Consider the following 22,239-nt stretch of genomic DNA (forward strand, 5'->3'; position numbering starts at 1 on the left):
CTGGGCCCCACAGGCAGCTGTGCATGCTGTGCCGCTGCAGCTCCCAGGCGTTCTGGGCAGCCTCGTACGGGGTCTCCCAACTCTGCTGGGCAGCCCTGCTGCCCCATGCCGAGTGTCCCCGCCATCAGCTTGCTGTGGGCAGCCCACTGCTCTGCTGGCCCCACAGGGATCCGTGCTGCTGGCCCTACTCCGGAACCCTCTGGTCCTGCAACATCCATGCTGGACCATGGATGTTGCTGGACCAGAGAATCCTGGTTAAAAGAGTTTCAACCTGTACAATGAGCAGAGTGTTTTACAAGTGTTGGGAGGTCTGTACACCAAAACTCACAGGAGCAGAACATTGTAGGCCAACATGCCTTGCCCATGACCCTCTCATCTTACTCTTTGCTATGGGGGCTAACAACCTCACCTTCGGACCAACTCAAAATTTAAACGCTTTATAATATTAAACTCTTACCAGGAGCCTCAAATTTCAAAAATAAGGACAGCAAATACTAGAGAATCTAACTTTTCTACTGAAGAACCAGACACCAAATCTAACCCTAATCCTAACCCTAACCAGATTAGCCAGCCCCTTCCCCTCCATTCTTTAAGTGGTCAGTATAGTATAAGTGCAAGATCCTGGTAATTCTCCAGTTCCCTGCCTGCCCACAAATAGGAAACGAAGTCACACCATATGACAGGTGCTCCAAGGAAAACACCACACTGAACAGAAGACAATTAGTTAATTTTTTTCTTCTTAGTTTATCCTCTCTGGGCTCTCAAAAAGGTAGGTACAATGAAGTGTATGTACAATGAAGTGTAAGTTCTTTCAGCCATACCACTGTGTCTCGTGAGTTGCAAAATCCTGTCTCTGAACGTAGCAATGGCTCATCAATGCATCTACAATTGTGTTTATTTGAGCATAGTAAAGGGATGCATCTGCTCTTTAGGGTGTCATAACAATCAAAGAAAAATCTTCACCTGTCTCCATGGCAGACTTCCTGTCTCTTTCTCCCATCAAATGAAACCCAGGCTGTGTTCCTGGCATCAGGGGACAGCATGATCTAAGGAAGAGTAAAGCAGGAGGCTTACAAATGAAATTATACAACAGCTTTTGTAGTTAACGGGCAAAGAGGAAGTACTCCCCTGAATATTATGCTTTGTTACTACACCTTCAGTGATCTAAATGTTTTGCTGAAATTACGTGTCCTCTCCTACCATTTTTTCCTAATGGTTTGGCATACTATAGATAAAAAGTTTAATTTTTATATATAATTTACTTCATGTGTTGCACATACTTGCCCTTTTTATATGTACATTGAAGCCTTTTTCTAATGATGGCAATAAGCTGGTTTACCAAAGGCATTGCAGTTACAAAAGACTTGAGCTTGGTATAAGTGTCAATATATGACCCAATCCAATGAGATGAGATAATGAAATTCTCCACAGAACGAAGTCCAATCTACATTCTGGAATAATACATTTTAACTTTAATCCAGGGCGAAACTAAAGTTTGCAAATTTAAGACAGTTTTTATTTTAAATAAGAGATATCATAAAGTGATCAATTGCCATAAAAGCATTATCAGCTATTGTGTAGATAATTGTGGGTTGATAAACATGCCATTAACAAATCCATGAAGTAAAAATCTTTCCATTTCTTCAAGCTCCACCCTGCATGCTCACTTTCCTTGCCAAATTTTCGACCCCATATCTCTCTAAGAAATAGCCTATGCCTTCCATATTATAGATTATTAATTTAAATAACTGTTTCAGTTATGTGGTAAACACAAAATACCTGATATTCATTTCTGAACTAAAAAAATTTGTTAAAACAAAATCCACTCTGTAATAAGACATTACATTCCAATCTTTTCTGCAGAATTATATTATTTAGCCACAGTAGTAAAAGACACAATTTCTAAAAGATGTACTAATACCACTCTTACTACACACCCGTGAAAGCTGTGATGCTATTTTTTTTAGACACCAGGGGTCTGATCTGTCTCTGCCTTTCACCACGTGTAGTCATATACATCTATGCAAAATTGATATAAAGCACTATTACTTATCAGAATAGTAGTATATTTACACTCACTTTGCATAGATACTGATGACCATACAAAGTGCAAATCAGTGGCAACTTATGGTCTGTAAGTTTATTCTTCTAAACAAGTATATACTGCTTCAAAAATACTTGACAAAGTTCTAGAGTATTCAGTCACATTTTGCATTTCTATCACTACTCTACATTTTGTTGTGTGTTTTTTCCTCAGTTTCAATAGTTATCTCCACAAGGTGCTATCTTTAAAAAAGTGAAAATACAATTTCACCTTGAGCTCAACTCCTGCAGGAACAACAATGGGTCTGAAGGACAGTGAGTGAGGACAGATTGGGGTGATCATTATTGCAGGAACATTTGGATGAATCATAGATGCTCCTGCTGCAGCTGCATAAGCTGTGCTACCAGTTGGCGTGGAGACTATCACTCCTGTGAAGAGAACAAAAGTTTTAAATGTGTGGAAGACTGGCTCAATGCCGTTCTTTAAGAGGAGGCTAAGAAAAAGGACAGCTACACTTCCTTCACCTGAAAATACTAATTAAAAAAACCTAAATCCCACTTTCTGACTCTAGTCAACCAACCAATTAGCCCGTCATAAGATGGGATTTTCAGGTCTCTCCTCCACGTCGGTCTTCTTTCCTTAGAGGGATAGGAGGATTAATGTTTTTGAAGAGCTTTGAAGATGAAGTGCTAATATTAAATAAGTAGTGGCTTCATTTTAAAAGATCTTAAGATTTTAGCAGACTCAGACATCCAACTCCAGGATCTTTCCCAACTCCCCCCCACCCCCCTTTGTCCCTAATTCCCATACACAAACAAGTGGCGACTCGACAACAGGCCTCCATGTAATAAGATATCATTGTAAGCCTCTTTTCTGCTTTCAGTGGTGCTCTCAGGACTACAACAATTGTATAAATAAAAAAATTCACCACTCCTTTGCACACCTTGTTTTCAACAATCCAGGAGCAGAAGCCAAGGCCTTGATTTCTACCTCAAAACAATGCACTCTTTTTTAAAACGGTAAGAGCAACCGAAATAAGAGCTCAGACTGACTGTCTTAAGACAGGATCAGGCTGTAAGCTTTTTGATTATAAAATGGACTTACCATCACCTTGAACTGTGGTTATGAGGTGTCCATCTAGAAAAACATCCACATTGGAAAGGTAGGAGGAAGGCCCTCGATCCACTACAACTTCATTTAGGACCTGACATGATATTGAATATCACTGGTTAGTTATTTCCGTGGCAGCATAATATTTTACAAGTGACCAGTTAAGTATATATCCCATATCTCTGAAAGGTTAATTCTTCACCAACCCTTTACAATGTCAGTCAAGATTAGTCTTGAAGTCACATAAGTTTGTTTCAGATATCATCAGATAATGATTATCTGATGCAATAGTTGAAAAGCTATTTTCAAAAAGCAAGTTTCTATTTGATGTAGATGGATTTTCCCTTTGTTTATATGAATCTGTGAGTGATTCAGTGGTAAAGATTACTGTAAGTGATTTCTTAATTATCAAAAGGTAGAGAGACCTCTCTGGCGCAGATACAAAATATTACAGAAATTAAATACGAGATTGCTTCTGCACACTCCAACATTCTTTCTTTATCTTTAGTAACCATTCTAGAAATTAATGTGGAAACAGATACTGTAGATGTCATAATCCTGGATTAATATAAGTGGGTGTAGATACAGTATACAAAAAAGAACTAGTAATTAACTCAACTGAAGAGCGAATTGTTTTAGCTCTTTTGCTCATTTCCCATTTTACGGTATTCAGACTCTGACCTGGTATTGCATGATTTGCTTGCCCACTTCCATCTCTAGACTTGTAGAGATAACTCCATTTTCTTCAATACCATTTTGTATCAATGTCTTCTTCTCTCTGTGCTCCTTTACTACTTTCACTTTCAGTCGGCTCCGGAGAACAAGTGCTGCATTGCCTGTAAGAAAGAATAAGTGATGAACAAAACATTACAAAAACCACCACACTGGAGCAGCACTCACTATTCATGGGTTCCCAAACTGGGGGGCATGAAGAAATTCCAAGGGGGGGGGTGCGAGGCAACCCAGACCTCCTCCCCCCATATCAAGTTTTGCTGCACCGCTCAGGTCCCCCCTTTTTTTTTTGCTCAACAAATTTTGCTGCTATTTGGGGAAAGGGAGGGGGGCATGAGGGTTTTTCAAAAATCAAAAAGGGGAGGGCGTGATGCCAAAAAGTTTGGGAACCACTGCACTATATTATCAGGACCTGCACCATAGTCACAGTAAGCTAGCACCATTCATTGCGAAATGTTTCCCCCCATTTTTCAGTTACTAATAACATTCTCAAGTTCCTTTTGAAGGACAATTATCCATCTTTTGTCTTAACACAAAATAAAATTATTTTTGTAAGAATGAGCAAAACTTGAGTCAAATTAGGACATAAAAGCATAAAAACCCACTTTCCCTCATATGTTCTAACAAGAAATTTAAAATTTTACATATATACATAACCTAAAACAGCTAAAGCCAGAAATTGTGTACTTGGTTTATCTAAAAATTCTTAGGGAGACTTGTAAGACAAACACAAAGACAATCTTTTTTTTTTTTTTTTTTTGGTAGGTGTGTGTGGCTAAAGTATGAATTCTTAAAGGCAACATTAGAATTCTATTCATATTTTTGATAGCTTAATTTTGGGGCACAAGCTAAACAGCTTTATTTCCTAGCAACCGATGGCACCGTTTTATTTCAAATATTTAGAATACCAAGAACTACTGTAAATGCAAAATTCAAGTTGAGAAATCAAGCACTCAAGAGTCAATAGTTAGGATTTCTCATTCAGTGCTAACTCAGTCACACAGCATATGATTTCTTATTCCAATTTTCCAAACTCAATGTAAACTTTAATGGTTTACTGTTTAATAACATATCAATAGGCTAAATTAGATTCACAAAGCAACGTTAAAGGAAAAAAACTTGAATTTTGGAGTTTTCTGACTTTTAAATGCTTGATTTCTTACTGTTTTAATGTGGCATTGTTTACAAACACAGGGAAGTTACAAGTGGTTAGGTCATCTAGAGTCTGTCCATGCCAACAGATCCAAGATTTGCATTTTTATACTTAAACTCAAACTGTGCAAAACATTAGTTCTATATTCTTTCCTTACATACCACAACTACGCAAAAAAATGATTTCTGGACCATTCCAGCTTTACAAATTAAAAAGGAAAACAAAACAGAAAGTTAATAAAATAGCTATAAAAAATAAGTAAGTCCCATAAGACAAATAAAGGATAACTTTCTAAAAAGCAACAAAGGCAAGAAGACTTGATATGCATAACAAAAACTTCTTACCTTCTATAACCTGAGTAACTTGGGACTGAAAGTTTTCAAAATTAAAGGGAGTAAGAAATCCAAGAGATCCCAGATGAAAAGCCATAACTGGAGGTACACTACCCTGTCAACCAAAAGAAGAGTTGGGAAGCTACTAAATATTGCTCAAATCAAACATTGATGTTATTTCCAGGCTTTGTTTATGTGTAAGAGGTACTACATACAATACAGCCCAACCTGTCTACAAATATCAGTTATGGGTTTTATTTCAATTATGCATATTTTTAAAAAATGGTATAATTCAACCAAGTAGCTCTCATGCTTTTTGGATGAGCAGACTTGGCAGGAGCAGAATAAAACAAACGCAACATGACAGAAGACTTCAAGACTTGTTTCTAACATACTTATCCAGGACTCACCTGGAAAAGTGAAGAAGCATAAAGCAAAGTACCATCTCCTCCTAGGCATATGATAAAGTCTATCTGATTGGAGATATCATCATAATCTAAAGGGTAACATTGAAAATAAAGGTTTTAATTTACATAATATATCAAAAGTTTCAATTTACAGATGTAAATTTTGTGCAGCATACTGATGCTAATTTCCAAGTGTAAATAACTGACAGCAGGCTATCAAAACAGCAGCTGCATGCATTTATTAAGAACAGGTTTCCATCAGATAATTCTGATCCATTTGAATGAATCACTAAAGAAATAGGATGAAAAGGCTGTAAACCTAGATTAAGAAATCATTACCATACCTTCTCTGAAAGTGCAAAATTTCTTCTTCACTGGTCCAAAATTATCATCATTAACTATAGCTGGGTCTTCTAGCACTTTTTTCTCTACATAAACTATCATGTTGTTCTCCTAAAAGAAGCATAATTATTTACTAAAAAAAAAAATCTGTAATTGAAATGACTAGCATCTGACCTTCAACAGTATTTTATTAGTTAACATATGTCAAATATTACAAAACTGATTGCCTACTTCTGTATGTATTGTTATAATCATGTAACATTTAAGCATAACATTTACTGTCATATGAAGACCGTATAATGATTGAATTAATGAAACTAAACTTTAAAATGTTTATTACAGGTCTGTGATATTAGCTAGCTAATATTTTTCTCGGGGCATAATGAAATATTTTCCTTTATTCTGCTATATTACAGAAGCAGAATCCTTTAAGCTGAGTTCTTATAGGAAGATAATCAATTGTTTAAAGTTTAACAATTTATTATTTCTGCTGTTCTTTGTGTGTATTGACTTATTTACTCCTATAATTCTGTGTTCATTGTAATAAAGCAAATACATACAAGTTAAAAATGAGATGGTATACTGTAACTATGAAAAAGTCTAAACGCTCACAATTCAAAGTACCTCAGTAAGATATACACAAAGTTCTTTAAAAGGCTGTAGCAGACTGGCATCACGGATCTTTTTGATAACAAGGACGCTCTTTGGAGGTTTGTTCCATGTCAACCGCTGACTTGCTGGGTCCTGAATATGCCTGTGTGAATATTTGTGGGAAAGCAGATTGTGATTCATGACCATCAAGTTAATATCCCCCTTTAGTCAAAGTATTCTAGACTAAAACAGCAGTCAAAAGTCATTAAAAACCCTAATAGCTAAAATTAATCTAGTAAAGAGACCAGACAGGCTACAATGCAATGCCATATTAGTTTTCAGCAATATGACTGCAGTTTTCATTGAGAACATTCTGTTCAGTCTTTATTAAGAAAGAAAATGTTCTAAGTTTTAATCATGAGAAGTCTGAAAAGTGGCAACTAAACAATTACACAAGTGATTGATAATTACAGTAGTTTTCTTGGAGCCAAACAGCACTGCTTTATTCTGTATAGGGTTCTGACTAGGGATGTGAATGGTTAACCAGTTAACTTGTAAGCCTCACCCTTAATGGGTTAACCAGTGGGGGCTTGAGCAGCTCCCCATCTGCACAGCCAGGAGGCTGCTCCAGCCCCACGGGGCCCACTGCAGGCAGAGGGCTCCAACCTGGCCAAAGCAGTCCCTGTCTGCATTGGGAAGAGCTGCTCCACCCTCTTTAAAAGGTTAGCTGATTAAATATTACTTTAACCAGTTAACCAATTAAATGGGATTTTACATTCCTAGTTCCGACTAGATGGGTCATTTTTCTACCCCATTACAGCAATTCTTATTTCCCCACTGAATTCACAGACTCAAGCAATATTCCTGCAAGTACATACATGCTACAGAAGTTTGAGAACATGGGTCCTAGGTTTCTTACGGATGCACAATGACAGCTACTAAAACCCTTTCTTGAACTACCACACCACTCCACTAAACTACACAGCAACTACGCACACATGGCTGGCCCGTGCCAACTGACAAACTAGGGTTATGAGGCTGTTTCATAGCTCTGTAGATTTCTGGGCATGAGCTGCAGCCCAAGCTAGGGATGTTAAATTTAGATTAATTAGGTAACTGAACAGTCAATGCAATTTACATCGACTATTTGATTAGTAGATAAGGGCACCTCTGACTTTGAAGTATAGCAACAGCCCCAGGGCTTTTGCTACACTTCAAAGGCAAAAGCACTGTGGAGAGCACAGGGCCAGAGGGAGACTCAAGTAGTCCTCCACTGGCCCTGTGCTCCCCGTGGTGTTTCAAAGAGGCAGTGCCACATGGAGCCCGGGGTCCGCAGGGGAGTCATAGTGGACCACAAGATAAATATGAGTCAACAGTGTGACGCTATTGCAAAAAAGCAAACATGATACTGGGATGCATTAACAGGAGTGTTGTGAGCAAGACACAAGAAGTCATTTTTCTGCTCTGCGCTGATTAGGCCTCAGTTGGAGTATTGTGTCCAGTTCTGGGCACCACGTTTCAAGAAAGATGTGGAGAAATTGGAGAAGGTCCAGAGAAGAGCAACAAGAATGATTAAAGGTCCAGAGAACACGAGCTATTAGGGAAGACTGAAAGAAGTGGGCTTGTTTAGTTTGGAAAGGAGAAGACTGACAGGGGACATTATAGCTGTTTTCAAGTATCTAAAAGGGTGTCACAAGGAGGAGGGAGACAAATTGTTCTCCTTGGCCTCTGAGGATAGCACAAGAAACAATAGACAAGAGAGGTTTAAATTGGATATTAGGAAAAACTTCCTAACTGCCAGGGTAGTTAAACACTGGAATAAATTGCCTGTGGAGGTTGTGGTATCTCCATCTCTGGAGATATTTAAAAGCAGGTTAGATAGACATCTATCAGGGACCATCTAGATCTAGATGGTGCTTGGACTGGACTCAATGACCTCTCGAGGTCCCTTCCAGTTCTAGTGTTCTATGAGAGTCTATTATTCTAGTTCTTCACATCCCTAGCCCAAGCTCTAGGAACCTCCTACATTGCAATTCCTAGAACCAGGACTACAGCCTGAGCCCAGAAGTAAACACAGCCATAAAACAGCCCCGCAGCATGAGCCTCGTAAGTCTGTGTTGGTTGCTGAGTAGACATACGCTAACAGACTTCCAGCAATTGTGCTCCCATGTCTCTTGTATTAGGGGCCACTCCACTTGGACTGTCAGAGTGATAAAGCATCCAACTGAAAATCTGAGAAAGTAGTAACATGAAAGACTATCTATGCTTTTCAGCCAAATCTACATATTAAACATTCAGCATGGGTCTATGATACAGCCACTCCAATTTACATACCAAGGTTCAAACAAAACCACTTACGTTTAAATTTTAAATCCTTTAAAGTATACATTATCAATCCTACAAATTTCTCCAGACCTAAACACACCTATCCAATTCAAATAAAAAGAGGGAAAGTATTTTAATCAATAAAACTCTCAACCAGAAATCATTAAAACCAAAACACGTCAAGAATTGTAAGGGGACGTTTTAAATCTTTCAACTCTAGTGTGGGAAGTTCCCTACATAAACATTTTATATTTCCTCTTCAGAGATATTGCAATAGTGCTATTCAAAAAGCACATCCAATTAGTTTAGCTAAACAGCTGAGGCTACATCTACACTGCAAATTAATTTTGAAATAAGCTATTTTGGAATAGTTATTTCAAAATAGCATATCTACACTAAAGGAAAGCCTCAAAATTAGTCCGAGGCAGACTCTCCTAATGTAGATGTGCTATCTCGATGTAGAGCCCCAGGAAACACTGGGGAGGAATAACTTAGAATGGCTCTGGTAAGGGGCTATTTCAAAATAATAGCAGTGGAACGTCTACACCCGCCTTATTTCGAAATAGCTATTTCGGAACAGGTGTTATTCTTCGTAGAATGAGGTTTACAGATTTTGGAATAAGCCTCCCGTTATTTCAAAATAATTTTGAAATAACTATGCGAACGTCTACACAGCCATTCCTTTATTTCATAATAATGGCTGTTATTCCAAAATAACTTTACTATATAAACATACCCTGATTTACTATGTGCCAACACAAAAATTTCATTAAGATTAAGTGAGGTTTTTGCTGGAGAGTGAATATTTTCCTTTAAAACACAATTTTACTGTCCAATTCACTGTTCAGTTTGTCAAACTCATTTCTAACGTTGCACAAACCACCTTAGCCTCAGATCTAAATAAACAATTAGACCAATATAACTGATTTTTTAGGGGGGAAAAAAAATCTATAATAGAACCTCAGTCACAACCCTAAATATGAGGCAACAACTGTTGCTCCATAATATATTTAGTTGATTTAGGGTACACATCTACATTCTGCTCTATGTCTTAAGCATGAGTATCTAAAGCTAAATAAATCATGTCACACCTACGCTTAGCAGTTTATAAGCATCTCATCTTTTCCCCATATGCTATAGATGTAATCCTGGCAGAAAAGTGAATTAATGTGAACGATGAACAAGCCAATTTTGCACAGATTTGGAATAGCCATCTTTTGGTGGATAGAAGGTTAAAAAAGCTGTTTTACTGTCCCTGGCATCTCCAACATACATAGAGTTAAAGTTTCATGAAGCTAACCTGAATTGCAAGATAAAAACTGAAAAGATAATTTCCTATATTGAGAATTGCTTTACACACACACACACACACACACACACACACACACACACACACACACACACACACACACACACACACACACACACACACCCCCCCCATTAACTACAGACTGTAGCGAAATATGGAAACACCAAGTATACAGTTACTGACAAAAAGTCCTGTATTTTTTATATACATGTAACAGAATGTAAATGGGAGAACAGGGATCTGAACTGATCTCTCTCATACCATATACATGGCGTTCAGTTTCCTCCATTCTTTTCTCCACTATATTTAATCTTATTTGATGTTTTAGTTTTAGACAAAGTATTGCATTTCAAAGGTCACCACAAATTAAGATAACTTTATACTTCAAAATATTCTCCAGTTTTACCATCCAACCACTGACTCAACTGTTATTAAAAATAAATTCTCATTTCTAAGATCTACATATGAAGGAGTGGGAAAATGAACAACAAAGAAAAGTCACAAATAGCACATTTGAGCTTAATTTTTAAAATTACTGCAAAAACAATCACAAAGGAAAAAATTCAAATTATACAAGCCTTTTTCAATATTAATGATCACTAAGGCAGCAGTGTTGTTTCTCCTCTACAACAATTTTCAGAAATTAATTTAGAAGACATTTCAGCATAATCAGGCTAGTTCTCTCCCAGCTGTAAGAATTGCTGATTGTATCATTATGATGTTATTTAGTAATCTGAGAACAAATTAGAACTAATATGACTTATTCAAACAAACATGACAAACAGTTTATTTCACTGTACTCACCATTTCCACGTAGTTCTATTAAACGAGAGGTCATTCATAACATGCTTAAAGATTTTCATGGCTTTCTTCAAAAACTGTGTAAGTGTGATAAACAGAACTCCAGAAAAGGCCTTGACCTAATCATTTCAACTGAACTGCTTGCTACCTTAACCCAATCATTTCTGAAGTAGATATCCAATTGAATGTTTCAAATAGTCTTGATAAAATGTTTTTGCTGCTTCACAAAAATTTCTTACAAAAGCATTACAAAAAAGTATTTTGATGCATCTTAATGTCTTTTACTTGCAAAAAAAAAAAGAAAGCTTCAAAAAACGGTAACTGAGCCTAAAAGTTACCAGAAACATAGTATTTAAACCAATGTTTTTTCATTAAAATTTCATTCAGTCATTTCAATAACAGCTTTTCCACAAACAAGCTCTTCAATTTTGTCAAACTTTGGCACTGTAAAGACTTAGATTTTGTGCTTTTAAACAAACTGCTACCTTAATACTCTAGTCTAGGATTTTCTGTTACATTCCTCTTGTTGAAAGTATTTTAAATGACAATTGGGAATAAGTCTGATTTTAAAAATACAATTTTTAAAGGTGGAAACTTTCATTTTAGGTTTAGACTCTAAACAGCCTTTCACTCTGGTGACCGGAGAATGTCCTCATCTCCCCAGCAATTCTGAACACTGCATGAGCTGTCTTTTTCTCACTAATTAGAGCGCGCTTAGTACTGCCTACAGTCTCTGTACTGGACTAATCTTGACATGCTATCATTATATTGTACAGCGCTGGGTCAGCCCACAGGGAGGAGAATATTTGCCACAATCAAGTGGTGCAATACATGATGTAAGCAAAACCTTCGAGACACACAGACTCTGTGTTGACAGAGGGTATAAGGAAGTTAAAGACCTGCCTGCAGATCACAATTTCCTCCACACCCTCAATGGAAAAAATCAACACACTTTGAGAAAAAAATGATTACATCGGCGCACATTGAAAAAAAAAATCGGCATCATTCTACTTTGTACTTTGTACCCACCAACTTATTTTAAAGAGCTATTTACCAAGCTGATTAATCCAAATACATTCAGTGTCAGCTCAAGAGAAATGGGCATTATTTTTATGCCATCCAACTGATGTCCACTGGCTAACTGACTCCAACCGATTAACTGAAGTAATGCCTTGCTTCTGCACTAACTTTACCAGCACAACACAAGGGAAACAATGTTGCCTGGCTGACCTTAGTTTTACCCACAGCAAATGTCACATGAAAAGCATGTCAGTTCAAGAACATGCATCTATCTACAAGCAGGGGCAGGCAAGATACAGCCCATAGGTCAGATCCAGTTCGCCAAGACTTTGGAACTGGCCAATGGGAGCTGCTATAACTGTGCTGGGGATGGAAGCAGTGCAAAAGTCTCTCTCCCTCCCCCACCATGCTGCCCAGAGAGGCACATGGAACAGCCAGATGTTTTGAGCAGCCTGGAGCTGTGGCAGGCAGAAAGCCCATCTGCAGATCCCACTGGGCTGCTGGCTGGGAGCCACTTAGGTAAGTACCTCCTGACCAGAGCCTGTATCTGGCACCCACTCCCCTCCTGCACCCGATCTCCCTGCCCCAGGTCACCTCTCAAACCCTCTGCTACAGGTCACAACTCCCTCCCAGACCCTACACCCCTTCTCACACCCCTATCCCAGATCAGAATCCTCTCCTGCACCTGTATCCCTTCCTGGACCCTGCATCCCAATCACCTACCCCAGCTCACACAATCCCCTCCTTACCCAAACACTCTCCCAGACCCCACACCCTTTCCTGCATCCCAATCCCTTACCCCAAGCTCACTATTGCACCCAACCTGTCCCAGATCCTGCACCCCCTTCATAGAAAAGTGCAACCCTTTAGCACCTAAGAAAACCTTTAGCACTTAAGAATGGTCCCTCCACCAAAAATTACTGTCTGTCCCTGACCTACATTATTCTAACTCTAGAACTATCAGTTTGAAACTAAAAAGTACAGGGGAAAAGGAAGTGTTTACCACACTATGGTATCAATTAGCAATTTTTTCACTTTATAAAGTCTGTGCAAATCTTTGTCCCCCCTCTACTTTAAATGGAGAAAAATGCCAGTTTATAGAGTAACAAAAGAATGCCAACAGTAAAGAATAAAATGAGGGGAAGGAATCTGATAAACACCAACAAGGCTCAATATTCAAGTATCGACCAGTACACCTTAAATTAACATGATATTGTGATTCTTTACAGAATTATTTTTGTTATAGCTTTAAACTTCAAAACAATGAAGGATTCCATCACTATCAGAAAGCATAGTGTGTTTAAAAAAAATCCCTTATAATGAAGTCAGTTTCCATCAGTGACAACAAATGTGTTTGTGTAATTCACACCAGATACCAAAAATCCCAAATAATGTGTAACTTGCCAGAATATAACTCATGCACTTAATACTGCTTTCCTTCTCTGCATTATTCTAAATGGAACTACTCATACCCTCTGCAAACTGGAAATAAACTTACTGGCAAAATGTGAGCCATAAATACCATATTTTCCGGCGTATAAGGCGACTGGGCGTATAAGATGACCCTCTAATTTATTAGTTAAAAGATAGGTTTTCGTCTTATACTCGCTGTATAAGACTACCCCCCATTAAGAGGCCAACTGACAGTGCCCCAGCGCCCCTCCGCCTCCCCAGCTTTGCTCCCAGTGTCCCTGGTCTGCTGGAGACGGTCCCCAGCAGACCAGAGGCACCGGGAGCAAAGCCGCAACAGCGGCGGGGTCCCGCGCCTCTGAGGCTTTCCCAGAGGAAAGCCTCAGAGGCACGGGACCCCTCCGCCTCCCCGGCACCGGGAGCAAAGGGAGCAAAGCTGAAGCAAAGACCTGGGCCGAAGCAAAGACCTGAGCAAAGCCGAAGCAAAGTCCTGGGCTGCCCCGCTGCTGGAGCCCCTCCACAGCTTTGCTCCGCGTCTTCCTGGTCTGCAGACCATGGAGACGCGGAGCAGCTTTTCTCGCCCCGGAGTACACGGGCGGCGGGACCGCGAGGTCCCGCAGTCTGTGTCCTCCGGTGCAAGAAAAGCCCCGGCGTATAAGACAACCCCCAATTTTTGGGGGATGTTTTCTAGCATAAAAAGTCGTCTTGTACGCCGGAAAATACGGTATACCCTATATATAAATAAAGAGAAGTTGTGACAAGTTATTCAGTTGTAATTCTGCAAGGAACCTAAAAACCAAAGAATACTGGCATATGAAGCTATACTACAAGATCAAACTATTTTGGAAATACATCAATTATTTAATTGAAGTATCACATATCTTGATTAGATCAACTATCAAATTTTTAGGTATAAAATTTAGACTGATTCTGCCAAGCCTCATTTATATCCTCCAATCCTGCATCTTTTTTAAAATATAGGTTAACATGAAAGATCTGATAGCTAAACTGCTAGTGTCTTCCTAAAAAATATGTAATAACTACTGGTTGTTTAATCAATGGATGGGAGTTGCTTGATTTTTCAAATATTTTAAACTTTCTGTAGTTTAAATAAGCACTTACAACAGGGTTTAAAAATTCTCTCCAGCAACATGTGGGAAGTAATATAATGGCCGAAATAATGTGACAAATATGAACCAGACACAAAGGCTTCCAGAGTCTACAGTTATTTAGTTAGTTTGCCAAGCAAGAATTAGCGTGAAATTATTGTTACACTGGTCAGTTTTCACTGGGGTAATTCTGCATCCTGGCTGCAGAACAAGTTATATAATTTTCATGCTGGTGCTTGGGAAAGCTACAAATAGCATGAGAGATGGCAGTGGAGTTACTCACATGGAAAGTCTCCTCAGAAATACAAGGCTGGGAAAAAATTTTTAAAAGCCAACACCCCACCCCCGCTCAGAGCCAGGCATCTTTAGTGAAAGAGAGAGAAAACAGAAAGCCACTTCTATTGTCCAACATCTAGGGGAGTGTGGAAATTCTAGTTTATAAGACTTTTTTTTCCACAAACCACACTGCTTCAATTGAGATCCATGGAGATTTTCAAGATCCCTTTGTATACAGGAGAAGCTTTCTCCCGGAGAGCTTCTTGACTCTAGAATTCACCCCCTCTATGGTCCAAAATAGCCCACTATTGACCTTTAAGGTTTTAAGGCATACTGCACAGCCCATCCATGTAGGCAAGGAAGTATGGATTTTTATTTAAGAGATTAAGTTTTGAGGAGTGTTTTCTTTTGAATGGAGGGGAAAATACCATTTGCTTCTGTAGATTGTTTCTTCGATAGACTTAATTTCTAGATATTTGTCAAAGGCAACTAGAGTACGGAATGTTTAAATCTGAGTAAACAAAGTGCACAAGATTGCATGTTAAAGCCTGATCACTGAAGTTTAAAAAATAATCATAAAAATAGTGTCAAATGTAATGTTTTTTAAAACTTATTTCCATCATGCAAGTTCTGAATATGGGGTGAATGTTTACTTGACAGTTTCCATCTGAATTAAGGGAATTTATAGTCTCCAACATACTCTGGATGAGCCATAGAAGTGCAACTCAAGGAATAAAAAAAAACTATGTTTAAAACAGTATGACAGTACTGACAATATGACCAGTTTCAGTTGGTATGTTTTTGTATTTAAAAGTCTATTAATGGAGTACAAATTGATTATATTTGAGAAGGGAACTTATACAACTCTCAAAATAGAAACAGTGTGCATTCACTTCCTTTATGATGTAAAATCAGGCCCTACCATGTTTAGACTGAAGGAATAAGATCTTGGGGTCCCATTTTAAGAATATATTGCCTGATCAATTTATCATCAACTGCTTCTTTGGTATTTAGCACTGAGACACAGATGCAATTAGCTGCTTCCTCCTCTAAATACCACACCTGCAACCTCCAAAACAAAGCGAGTTTTCATTGGTCTAGAGAAGAATAATATCTGAGTGTGGTTGTCTAAGACCCTATTAAAGGCAGTGCAACATGATACAGGGAATCAGACCTACCAATTCATAAAAGAAGATAACCAACAATTACATTATAAACTTTTGAATACAAGTGGTTTATAGCAGAAACTTGGAGGTAAGTGGACTACAGCAATGCAAACAAAGCCAATACAGAACATTCACAGGAAATACAGATACTAAAACAAAGCTGCACAATCTTGACATGAAAGGACATTGTCAATTTGAAATCTAGTTAATTATTTTTAGAAAATGAGTTAAAAGCAGCTTTGGGTACTACACCTGTCCTCTGCATTCACCGGGGCTTTCAACTTTACCAATAATGTTTAAATTGAACCAGTGATAACAATAGTAGAACGATTCACTGATCTAAAATGGGCTTTAGGAGAGAAATGGGAGTACCAACCTGAAACACAAGAGCTTGTTTCTCTGAAATGCTGGCTGTCAGCAGGACAGAGAGAAACAGTATGCATCTGTCTAGAAATAGAACAGCTGACTGCAGTTACTTAAAATTATACCTAAACTTATTCTGGATGAATTTCAGAGTAGATACATTACAAGTACAATATCCTTTGTTTCAGAATGATTTCTCCTCTCTAGTCTTAAACTCAGATGGGAAAAAAGTGGTATATTCCTGAAGCAGATAACTGGCTGCTTAACAGCACAAGAAAAGCTAGTTAAACACTGGAAGTAGCAGAAATAGGATTAAAGTAATGCATAAGTGTATATTTTAAGATGATACAAAAGCAAAAGACTCTCAAAGACAGGTGGGGTAGGTAAACCAAAGACTTTACAATACTGTATGTTTTTATGAATCAAAGATTAAGCTAATAGGCACATTGATTTTACTTGTAAGAGTCCATTTCAATAAACATTATCTAGCTTGAGAAACGTGTCCTCCTCACAAGATGAAGTTTCAGGACTTGTGCAGTGCATAATATAAGAACGGCCGTACTGGGTCAGACCAAAGGCCCATCTAGCCCAGTATCCTGTCTACCGACAGTGGCCAGCACCAGGTGCCCCAGAGAGGGTGGACCGAAGACAATGATCAAGAGATTTCTCTACTGCCATCCCTCTCCAGCCTCTGACAGAGGCCAAGGACACCATTTTATCCCCTGGCTAAAAGCCTTTTATGGACCTAACCTCCGTGAAATTATCTAGCTTCTCTTCTATTATAGCCCTTGCCTTCACAGCCTCCTCTGGCAAGGAGTTCCACAGGTTGACTACACGCTGTGTGAAGAAGAACTTTCTTTTATTAGTTTTAAACCTGCTCCCCATTAATTTCATTTGGTGTCCTCTAGTTCTTCTATTTAGGGAACTAATAAATAACTTTTCTAATCGGCCCTCTCCACACCACTCATGATTTTATATACCTCTATCGTATCCCCCCTCAGTCTCCTCTTTTCTAAACTGAAAAGTCCCAGTCGCTTTAACCTCTCCTCATATGGGACCCGTTCCAAATCCCTAATCATTTTAGTTGCCCGTTTCTGAACTGATTAGGGGTTTGGAACGGGTGCAAATTGTACATAGATTTTTGGCTGCATCAGACACTACACAGGCATTTCTCAAGCTAACTGAAAAAAATCTTTGTTTAAGCATTGGGTAAAATACAGTGGATACTGATTAAAAAGACAGACCAACATATTCTCCTGAATGTATGATAGTACAGTGCATTTGAAAAAGAGGTACTTACATTATAGTTTTAGGGTTCTGCAGCATACATGCCTTTGGTCCAAATGTGGTTACTGGGCATGGTCCATGCAAGGAACGTGTCCTCCTGAAAAATAAAAGATATAGAAGGGAAAGCTGAATATAATCTGTTCAGTTCCATTGAAAAAGTTAATGGTAAAAAAAGAAAGGTGGGGGAAATAATATTTCTAAAGTCTAAAGCTCATCAGCAAGTCAATGTAATTCTACTCAAATAACTGCACACATAATGTTATAAGGCAGTTGCTGATATCTACAGGGCTGCATTTGAGCACCACATGTTAACTTCAGAGATTCTTGCAACTGAAGCATTAGTAGAACTACAACTAGCCTATGTATTCAGGTATTTCTTCTAGCTAGCCATAGAAATATTACACCTACTGAATCCTAGTACCAGACTTACATGACTTGTTCCAGCTTCACCTCCATTCCTCACACAGGAACCACCACAAACTCAACAATGCCAGAGTGACAGTGAAGTTTCCCCTCCACAGTTCTGCCAGTGCATGTCAATCCTGACCTGCAACATTCTTGTTATTTCAGTCCTGGTTCTTTCCTGAGCAAAGGCTACAAAGGCTAGTAGATGTACTGTTTTGTAATGGGACAAAAGTCCACTTGAGATAGTAAGTGATCAAACTCACTTGGCTGTGCAGTAGCCAGGTCTTGAGCATCAAAACGAAAGTTTAAAAAAAAAAACCAACATAAATTTCAAATTCTTGATAATATAAAAAAGCATGTACTGTTTAAAAAAGTAACTCCCATATAAGAATAATGTACTTTTAATTCTGAAGTCAATTTTTTTCCCTAAACTACAGTAAAGAACGTGAATGAGTAGTAGACAGGTTTTTCCAACCACATAATATGTAATCATAAACCAATACTTAAGCAACAACCACCAACAATAGGAATTTGGAGAAGTGAGTGAAAGTGCTGAGCTATTAGATCAAATTGGTGATTACAACTGTTCAGGTAACACTGCAAAATTCCTAACTTACAGCACAACATTAAGACACTACACCAAACATGTAGCCAATATTCCAATGCCAATATTCGTGGCAAATTTTTGAAGGCTTTAAAAGCAAAAGAGCACACATATTTCAGTTATATTGCCCAGGAAAACAATGTCCATGTTCTGTTTAGTATATAGTTCAATAGTTTCATGGACTTCTCTAAACATTTTGCAACAGAACAAGTATGCCTAGTTAAATATCTAAAATATTAAGGAAGAAAGCTTCCAGGGCTTACTATATACTGTATTTTAGGGAATATGCACTTTAAACCATAAAATATTTTAGCACAAATTAAGTGTTCTCTGAACAATGAGCACACAAAACACAGCTGTAAATATAAATTCAGAACTTCAAAGCCAAAGACCAAAACCTATTATTTCATATACTTGTATTTTTTCAGGCCACAGTCCAGGGAAAAACTGTACTAACTGATAGTTTTTGTGATTAGACAGCTGTAAAGACTGCTTGGAACAGTTCCCAAGGGACTTTAGTCCATCTCACCACAAACATATTCATTCTAATTCAGCATGTTTCCTAACTTTTAAAAAAAACACTATAACTTAATTAAAGCAGATCCTATAGAAAATGCAACAGTATCCAATTCGAGAACAATAATCTATGAAATATATATCAGTAATTCTGCATGGCTATGCAACATGCTAAAAATACTCTTCACATTTAAAAGGTACCGTATTTGGGTATCACAGTGGTCCTTGATAACAATTTTCAATTAAATTTACCATATCTGGATAAATGTTTAGGTCTTGAGCAATGTACTAGCCAGAATGATTTAGTCCCCATTATATTAATTCAGCTGGAATAAATTGGGCAAAGGAGTTAGCAAAACTTAATATATCCTTCTTTGGCCCAATCTGGCCAAGATATCCCTCAGGATTAAAACAAAAAAGGTCCAGGGGACTGAAGAGAGAGCCAGACAAGAGGGCAAAGCTTGCCCCATTAGCTTTAGTTTGTTCTCTTGAGTGTTTCTCCTTTACTCACTAATGCCGCAAAAAAAATAGTATTTATTTAAGGACCCAAACCGTGAGTGATGGGTAGAATAGCCTATCCCCTTATTATTTTGTCCACCAATTAGGCCTGATATTTAATGCAACAATTTTGGTTTATTAACTTTTGGCTCCATATATCTGTTTTTAATGAGCATAACTTCAACAGTCCATGGATTATATCAATACTAGAGGATTTAACCAACACTGCTAGGACTCTTGAGAGAGCCCAGATCAGGGAATCGGGACTGTAGGGAACAGGGCAGGGGGCTGGGAAGTATGGGAGGGGGGCTCAGCATAGGGGATGGGGAGCGAGCTCCAGGCAGTGGGTGAGAAGCTCTGAGCTGCAGTTTGTATGTGCCCATGTAATAATCAGGGCAGCAGGTTGAGAGTTGGGGGCGTTCCCCCTCTCAGAGTAGAGGGTTGGGAGATGGGGGGCAAGCTTAGAACAGGCTTGAGATGGGCTAGGGCAGTTATACCCTGCCAGTGGCTGCTCCTCAGGGGGGCCATGGCAGTGGGAGGTGCACTGCCCAGCCCTTGGCAGCAACTGCTCCCTGGAGGGACCGCAGTAGTGTGGGTTGTGCTGTCCAGCCTGCAGCTACTTCCTGGGGAGGGCAAGGGAACAGTGGTGGGGGCTACACTGCTAAGACCTGGCCAGGAGCTGCTTCCCAGGTCAGGCAGAATTGCACTGCCCTGTCAGAGACTGTTCCCTGGGAGAAACTGGGGGCACTGCGCCTCTGGGTCATGGCTGGCGGCTGATCCCTAGAAGGGATTTAACAAGAAGCAATCAGATTCCAGGCACCTCCCATTGTCCTCACACAACCAATTCCTGATCGTGCTTTAAATTATGATAAGAGAAAGATGCATACGTTCTGAATGAATAGACGCACAGACAGATAGATGCACAAAGTTTCTAAAATATAATAACAACAATAATATGACGGCATCTTTGGTTTCGACTAATCCAGTTGCTCCACATTTGTTATTATAAACTGTTCCAAGAGATATGGGATATGCAAATTCATAAGTCACAATTATCTTATGATTGTAAAGCACTATGCAAGTGATACCATAAGCATTATAGTCATTCCCACTGAAAAGTGACAACACAAAAGTATTCCTCTCCTATTCCTCCTTATTTCATGTAATGTGCTGACTCATTCCCGTCTGCAGAGAGTTTATAATCTGCTAAAAAAGAAGCTTAGATGAACAGTGGAAAAAAGAGATACAACATCCAAGCAAGTGATTGCAGTGACAGCCTATTAGTACCACATTTTAAAAAATGTTTGAATAAAATTTCTGTTCTATTAATAAAAACAAATGTTTTCCTCCCTTTCTAGCATGCCAACAACTAACATCAGAGACAAGATGGGTGAAGTAATCTCTCTTATTGGACAAACTTCTATTAGTGAAAAGCTTTTGAACTTAAGGCAGTGTTCTTCATCAAGGTGATTTAACTGATGTATCAGTACAGTATATTAGCATACATTTCAAGCATTGCTCAGCCTAATGAGAAGTCATTAATAGAATTTTTTATTTATACTCATGCTATCATTAGCAAGCAGAAATACAAATATATAAGAACTTTAATGAGACTATTTCTCAACAGCACATTAAAGATGAAGAATCACATGTATGTGTAGAGGAATGAAAGCAGCACTGATAAAGTCTCCAAAAATTTTGAAAGAATTGTGTTTTAAGTTAAGATAGTAAACTATTCTGCCTACGTTCCCTCCCACAGCTTCCACTCCACTCAAATTTTTCCCTCAATCGTTCTGTCCCTTACACCACCTTTCACCCACATGTTTTATTACAGTGTTTCTCAACCAGTGGTACGAGTACCCTTAGGGGTACTTGAGAGAAATCTGGGGGACACGTCAAGACAACTGAAATGTGGAGAAAACTGACCTTAAGTTTTACAGAGCTTGAAATTTTTGGGTGTAAAAAGTACAAAAATAATAAATCACCCACCTGGCTATGATGAAGTTGTTGCAATGGTAAAAAAAAAAAATTGTGTGTGTCTGAAAACTACAGGTACTGCAGGTACTTTTTTTTTTTTTTTTTTTTAAAGGGGGCACTTTATAAAAAGAAAAGGTTGATACACACTGTTTTTATTAAAGTGATATGAAAGAAATTCCTTCTTGCTCCTCCTACAAAGAGCAACCTCTAAATATCTCTTTTCCCCACATGTTCACCAAGTTATACACAACATCACATATCTGCAGTATTACAACACTGTGTACTGTATGGATTTGTAAGGACCTGATCCTGCATGCTGCAGCATAACCTCAACTCCTGGCAATCACTGAGAATAAAGCAGCTCAGGAGCTTAGAGGATCAGTTCCTAAGAACATACAAGCAAATAATTGCAGATACAGCCTATGAAGAAATCCATATTTGATACAATTTACCCACTGGACA

At 38.5% G+C, this 22,239-nt stretch overlaps 1 protein-coding gene across 4 annotated transcripts in view; it reads right to left on the reverse strand.

Annotated features, from left to right (window-relative positions):
* NADK (NAD kinase) overlaps positions 1-22,239 on the reverse strand; it is a 43,652-nt gene that overhangs the window by 4,477 nt on the left and 16,936 nt on the right. The window contains exons 1-10 of one of the 4 annotated variants that reach the window (XM_025182667.2): positions 18,208-18,366; positions 17,791-17,874; positions 6,745-6,874; positions 6,123-6,231; positions 5,782-5,867; positions 5,384-5,486; positions 3,836-3,990; positions 3,149-3,248; positions 2,315-2,472; positions 964-1,046 (exon numbers count right to left, since the gene is read on the reverse strand). In XM_025182667.2, coding sequence (XP_025038452.1) covers positions 964-1,046; positions 2,315-2,472; positions 3,149-3,248; positions 3,836-3,990; positions 5,384-5,486; positions 5,782-5,867; positions 6,123-6,231; positions 6,745-6,874; positions 17,791-17,874; positions 18,208-18,233 — 1,034 coding nt within the window. In that variant the 5' untranslated portion in view covers positions 18,234-18,366. Of the gene's footprint in view, positions 1-963; positions 1,047-2,314; positions 2,473-3,148; positions 3,249-3,835; positions 3,991-5,383; positions 5,487-5,781; positions 5,868-6,122; positions 6,232-6,744; positions 6,875-11,149; positions 12,068-17,790; positions 17,875-18,207; positions 18,367-22,239 lie in introns of those variants that run through there. The other 3 variants (XM_075906197.1, XM_075906196.1, XM_025182668.2) reach the window with 3 other exon arrangements.

The sequence above is a fragment of the Pelodiscus sinensis genome, chromosome 23 (assembly GCF_049634645.1).
Source record: "Pelodiscus sinensis isolate JC-2024 chromosome 23, ASM4963464v1, whole genome shotgun sequence".
NCBI classification, from domain to species: Eukaryota; Metazoa; Chordata; order Testudines; family Trionychidae; genus Pelodiscus; species Pelodiscus sinensis.